This window comes from Etheostoma spectabile, unplaced genomic scaffold (assembly GCF_008692095.1).
Source record: "Etheostoma spectabile isolate EspeVRDwgs_2016 unplaced genomic scaffold, UIUC_Espe_1.0 scaffold272, whole genome shotgun sequence".
NCBI lineage: Eukaryota > Metazoa > Chordata > Actinopteri > Perciformes > Percidae > Etheostoma > Etheostoma spectabile.
In genome coordinates this window covers 1528899-1535579 of record NW_022605576.1, presented here as the reverse complement: position 1 = coordinate 1535579, position 6681 = coordinate 1528899, and the positions used below count along the sequence as shown (strand labels likewise).

The 6681-nt window shown below is 40.5% G+C and overlaps 1 protein-coding gene across 2 annotated transcripts in view; it reads right to left on the bottom strand.

Annotated features, from left to right (window-relative positions):
• The window catches only part of prkdc (protein kinase, DNA-activated, catalytic subunit), a 66028-nt gene that overhangs the window by 40034 nt on the left and 19313 nt on the right, over window positions 1-6681 (bottom strand). Inside the window, exons 23-33 of one of the 2 annotated variants that reach the window (XM_032510777.1) lie at window positions 6298-6385; window positions 5968-6131; window positions 5736-5888; window positions 3918-4025; window positions 3528-3754; window positions 3313-3407; window positions 2592-2694; window positions 1782-1915; window positions 1374-1607; window positions 505-731; window positions 211-419 (exon numbers count right to left, since the gene is read on the bottom strand). In XM_032510777.1, coding sequence (XP_032366668.1) covers window positions 211-419; window positions 505-731; window positions 1374-1607; window positions 1782-1915; window positions 2592-2694; window positions 3313-3407; window positions 3528-3754; window positions 3918-4025; window positions 5736-5888; window positions 5968-6131; window positions 6298-6385 — 1742 coding nt within the window. The remainder of the gene's footprint in view (window positions 1-210; window positions 420-504; window positions 732-1373; window positions 1608-1781; window positions 1916-2591; window positions 2695-3312; window positions 3408-3527; window positions 3755-3917; window positions 4026-5735; window positions 5889-5967; window positions 6132-6297; window positions 6386-6681) is intronic. The other variant, XM_032510778.1, reaches the window with a different exon arrangement.

Genomic DNA, 6681 nt, shown 5'->3' with positions numbered 1-6681 from the left:
CCTTTTTCTTTTGCACCACTTATATTTTATTCCATGTTATATTCCTTTTACATATCTTGTTGACACTGGAAAGGAGTTGATGCTATCTCGTTACACAGGTATTGCACATGTGTATAAGGACAATAAAGGCATTCTATTCTATTTCACATTGCATGTGGTTTTTCTTCTTCTAACAGTTAAAATGAGAGTAGTCAAAAATGAAATACATACCTTTTGCGTGAGATTTTTATCCGCAAACTGCTTTCAAGACGCGTGCGGTAAGGTGAGGCCAGCAGCGCCTTTAGTAAGGGAACACACACTTCTGGCAGGTTCTTCATTACCTCCACATCCGCCATGTTGAAACCTACAGAGGACGGCTCACACACCACCAGTGCCGTCAGCTTAAACAAGTCGGAAACAAAGATGTCTTGTTCCAGAAGCTGTGAATAAAGAAAGCAAATAGTGAGCAGAAAAAAGAAGAATCGTGGCTTTCTTAATGTCAGGGGGTGTTAAATTCAGCGATACCTTCCACAATTCCTCGTCTCCTTTGACGAGAATCATGGTGGTGAACTCCAGCAGGCGGACGATGATGGTGCATTTGCTGAAGTTGTACTGGTCCACCTCTCTCGGGCTGAAGTGAGAGGTCTTCTTGCCGAGAGAGAAACAGCTCTCTGCTGCGGCCAGTTCGTGAGTTGCCAGCTCGGTCAAAAAGAAGCGTGTTGCTTTCAGAAAGCGGGAATCCTCTTTGGAGCCTTGACAATAAAAGAAACTGTATTTAATACGATCACTGTAGGGCCAGCACGTTTGTTTTTTCAGTTGATTATGTTACTTGGACAAGTCAACAATGTGGAAACTACTCTACGTGTTATCAAAAATACATTCAACGCATACAGTATACGTGTGTACTGTACGTTGAGCAGATGATGACCTCTCTGAGGAGATGATGTAGGAGAGTATTATTAGTATGTATTTTATCTGGTAGGTTTTATCATTTACTTCCTGTCAAAAAAATTGTATGTCATTGATCTCATCCTTTCATCGGTAAAATTCCATATACACGCCAGCAAATCTAATATAATTAAAATAATGGGACAAAAAGTAATCAAGTGACATTTAGAATAGATAAAAATGTGCGATTAACTGCGAGTTAACTATGGCATTAATGCAATTAATTGCGATTAAATATTTTAATTGTTGCACTAGAAAATATGTAGTGAATCTGATATGTAATTGACTTTATTTCTTGTTGTTTTTGTTTGTAATGGTCTCTGCTCTACGTCGAGCAATTACATTGCCATGTTACTATTGTTTGAATGGTAATACTTACATAAGTTTTTCTGTGTAAATAAAGTATTAAAAAGAATGTCAAAGAGAGGGATTTTCTGATGACTCACTACTGAGCATGTGATGAGGCTTGATTATGTGTAAGTGGATGAAGGTGTTGTAGCAGTCCAGGGCCGCCAGCAGCAGGTCCATCCACTGCAGGGTGCCCCTGACACTGAAAGGCCCCGTCAGGTCCCTGAGAGTGGGCTGAGAGAGGAGGCCCCCGCCCTCAAACCGTGAGATCAGGAAGCCCATGCCATGATCCTTCAGCATGCCATCGACCCACTGAGGCGGAGACTTCTTTCCTAACACATCGGAGAATGTATTCACATATATGACTTTAATTTAAATTAAACACCAAATAAGGCATGACTGCTGTGTGAATTATAAAAAGGATGGCATTATTTTCTTTCTTTTTATGAATTGCATCTGGTGTTTTGTACCAGTTCATCTGATCAAGGCCAACCTTGGAGGCTCACCTGGGAGGAGGGGTGTGAACTCGTAGAAGAGTTCCATGCATTTGTGGCGACACTCGGTCTGAGGTCTGCCAGATTGTTCCAGAAGCCATAAAACCACATCAGAGAGACAGAGCTTCCCATCAGGCGGAAAGCCCCTGGAAAAAGAGAGAAAGGAAAAAAGATAAGGATGGAACATTTGACATTTATGTATACATATAAATGAAAACATCTCATCATTGCATAAACATGATTGCTATTGGGCCTATTGTACTAAAAAGGGGAGTGGACCAGGGCCTGTAGTTAACTTTTTTTGACATCACATTTTAGTAACAGCAGTCGCGTCTTCTCTAACTGCTGCTTTCATGGACGTCATAACGTCATGACATGTTTCTTTGACTCATGCTCATCTTTTTGTCGATTGTTGGTTTCACATGGCCTCTTTACCCCAGTAATGTGCCGGCACATTTTTTGCTAAAATCCAATAAAATGGCGGACTTCTTTAAAATGTAAAAAAACAACCGTTGCAAAAAAACTAAAAAATGAAATGCTCAATTAGTCGACAGGTACATTGACAGTGTTACCCACCAATTGCTAAATTCACCCGCATTTGGCGGGCGGTCGGGTGTTAATTTCAGGCCCTGGAGTGGACACAAACTTATACAGTATGTATTTATGAAATGTAATGCTAAATATACACAATTTAGCTCAGATGATGAATTCCATTTTGAAGCTGTATCTTGTAATTTTGTCAAGTTAGCTTCACTAAGGTAAAGTAAAGGGAAGTGTTGTAGCTTAAAAAATCCAAACGATACCCATGTCCAGAGTACTAACCTTGGGACGCGTGTCTTTGCACTGTGCTGATTGAGACTGGCGGCCTTATGACTGATGATTCTTTTCAGATGATCAATGGCACTGCAACACTGCTGCACTGTACCTGAGGACGGAAGAGAGGCAAGAAACACATTCATACCTTTTTCATAATAATCTCCAAAACAACTACTTCCTGTACCTGTTCTACTTCCTGTCCCTGTTCTACTTCCTGTCCCTGTTGTGCAGGTATTCCACAAGTGTTCCTGGTCTAGAAGAAGTCTCCCAGCTGATCCTGCCTTGGACTGACCAAAGCTGGAGAAAGAGTTATCTAGCTGATGGGATCTTACCGAGCTACTGAGCATGTGCAGCTCCCAACAGAGATAGGATAGAAGTGAGATGTCTCACTCTGGAGCTAAAACAGAGACCTAAACACATGGTGAAAACAGGATCTGCGGCAATGTGCAGTACAACTAAAACATGGTGTTTTTTGAAAAAGAAACCATGGAAACCTATTCTGGTGCAACCTCAAAATACAATTATGAACCTGAAAATGAGCATAGTTTCTGCCGCCCCCATGAGGAATTCTAAGTAATGACAACAAAACTGTTGGTGCGTCCTTTTTCGGAATAAGGGTAAAAAACTGAATATTATTTGTATTTGTATTTACGGTAGTCATCGATGATGATATGAATGATATGAATCGGGGTTTCCTGTCTGAAAGCTGAAGTGGAAAAACAATTACCCATAGATCTCTCATCTGAGTGTGCAAGAGCCAGACTTTCGACAAATATGACGAGAACTTCAAAGATGAACTGCTCCACCAAGGCCCCTTCCTCCCTGCAGGGACAAAGCAAATACAGTACAACTGTCCAACAATGTGGTAACATGAAACCATTTTAACCTGGGGCCCCACAGAGACAAAATTAAAGCGTCAAAACAGAGACATAAGTTTTGTACCTGAATTGCCTGTAGATGCTATTAAATGCTAATGCCGCACCAAGCCTTTTGAATCCATTGGGGTGGAGAGCCAAGCTGTAGATACGCTTAAACAAGGACTTCATGTTGGTAGGGCTCTTCTCCTGCTGCTTGGGGGTGGTTTGTTTGATTGACCATTTGACAAACTCTTCAATGCAGCGGCCACAGAAGTCTCTAAGAGTGCTGTCCATTGGGTCAACCACACCGTCCTGGCGAGAAAAAACAAAAAAACAAACTTCATTGTATGTGCTTCAAATGGCAGAAAAGAAACAAAGCGACTATCATTGAGAAAAGGTTAGAGTAACTTTTACTGATGCAAGTCTTCTTTGAATGTTTGGTCTCTAAAGCCCTCCCCAGAATGGCAACACTTACCATAATGGCCTCCAGAACAGCAACTGTATCTTGGCTCTCAAACTTCTTGTTGTTGGTGAACCAATGAATCAGCTGCATGACCAGCGGCTCAAAGAGCTGTCTGGTCACCTGGTGAAAAACAAATCGTATCAAATTCATAAACATTACTGTAGTCATTATCATACACCGTCCGAACCAGGCTCAGTGTGTTCCATCACTCAGGCTGATAACAATACATAGGCAAAATACACAAAATGGGTCCAAGGACTACTAGGAGTTATTATAAAACTGAAATGAACCAACTGGAGGCTGGTGCCCTGTTCATGAGACGTGAAAGATGCAATTTTTAACATTTGTAACTTTAGCAGCTAAGACAACAAGTGCACTCAACATTTTGTTCAATTTTTTAATACTTTAGATACTTTAAGACTTCAGGTACAGTATTAGGGGACCACTAAGGTCTAGACTTGAGATACAGTATTAGGGGACCACTAAGGTCTATATAAAAGAGACTTCAGATACAGTATTGGACCACTAAGGTCTATATAAAGAGACTTTCAGATACAGTATTAGGGAACCTAAGGTCTAATAAAGAGACTTCAGATACAGTATTAGGGACCACTAAGGTCTATAAAGGACTTCAGATACAGTATTAGGGACCACTAAGGTCTATATAAAGACTTCAGATACAGTATTAGGGGACCACTAAGGTCTATTAAAAAGACTTCAATACAGTATGGGGACCACTAGGTCTTATAAAGAGACTTCAGATACAGTATTGGACCACTAAGTCTAATAAAAGAGACTTCAGATACAGTATTAGGGGACCACTAAGGTCTATATAAAGAGACTTCAGATACAGTATTAGGGGACCACTAAGGTCTATATAAAAGACTTCAGATACAGTATTAGGGGACCACTAAGGTCTATATAAAAGAGACTTCAGATACAGTATTAGGGACCACTAAGGTCTATATAATGAGACTTCAGATACAGTATTAGGGGACCACTAGGTCTATATAAAGAGACTTCAGATACAGTATTAGGGGACCACTAGGGTTTATAAAAGAGACTTCAGATACAGTATTAGGGGACCACTAGGTCTATATAAAGAGACTTCAGATACAGTATTAGGGGACCACTAAGGTCTATAAAAAGTGCTTCAGATACAGTATTAGGGGACCACTAAGGTCTATAAAAGAACTTCAGAACAGTATTAGGGACCACTAGTGTATATAAAAGAGATTCAGATACAGTATTAGGGACCCCAGGTCTAAAAAGAACTTCAGATACAGTATTAGGTCCACTAAGGTCTATATAAGGACTTCAGATACATTATGAGGGACCACTAAGGTCTATATAAGAGACTTCAGATACAGTATTAGGAACAACTAAGGTCTATATAAAAGAGACTTCAGATACAGTATTAGGGGTCCACTAAGGTCTATATAAAAGCATCCAAAGAGCACCATGTCATGATCCCTTTAAATGTATGTTTACATAAAACAGAACAGTGGGTCCATGGACAACAAATATTCCTATTCCTGATTTTGTTAGTTATTATTTTGTAAAAAGGGTAAAGGAATACAGCTCCCTTTACAGTTTAGTTGACTACTACCATATAATAAAATAAATGATCTAAACAAGATGGTAACTACAGCCATAAACTTCCATCAAGTATCTGTAAAACTCCCAAATAATCTTCTTCTATCTTTCTTCAGAGAGATAATTAACATACTTCTCTCCCTGTCTGGAATACAATCTCTCCAAATTCCATGACATCCAAGGAGTTTTCCTGGGAATTTTGCTTAGGTGTCTATCTTGTTGGAGCTCACATACCTGATCCACATCGCAGGCCAGACGCAGTAGCACAGGAAACAACTTCTTGTGCAGCTTGTACATAGGTGGCAACCTATTCTCCCCCTCAACCATCTGAGCACTCTTTCCAACCATGTAGACCACCAAGCTGTGGAGAAGCTCACAAGCTGCTACCTGCATCACAAGAGGAAGTGGATTCAGATAAGTTTGACTGCCACTGACAGTGGCAACGCTTTGATGTTGGAGGACATACTTTGGTTTGTCTGTCACTAGTGGACAGAGCCAGTTCACTGATGTGAGGCAGAAAAGGGTCGAGGTAGATGACTGGCTTCATATCGGCGAACGGCACTGCGAAGCTGAGCCTCTTCTCAGAATCCCAGGCGACAAATTTCTTCATTGTTTCCTCTGATGAGACCACTAAATGGGAAAATAAGAAGCTTTTGATCAACAAACGCAGCTAATTTCAAAGTTTACACTCATGTGTCAAGAGTTCTCAAGCCGTCACTCATGGAGCATGGCCCAAATACTTACAATGTCCGTGCAAAATTGAACGAGACGTCAGATTGGTTATGGAAACCCTTACCAGTTACGAGGTTCCTGTTCAGCTTTCCTCCCAGGTGACCGAGCAACTTCACCACCCTGAGCCTCACCATGACAAGAGGAGCATCTTCCTGCATTCACACGGAGGTAGTCAGTAACCCGAAGACAGCACATGAAGCAAATGCCTTCATATCAAATATAATTTATTTGATATATATTCAATTTATGTGCTGTACAACAGGCATAGGTCCTGAAGTAATTCAGCTTTTTATAAGCTTAAAATAGCCACAACATGCAGGCTAATATTGAACTAAAATGCAAAGGAATATAAACAAAAAACTTGTCAGTGCAAACTGCATAACGACACAAACCTACAACAATACTACAAACCATAACACTAAACTTGGTGACTGCCCTGTTGTCAACA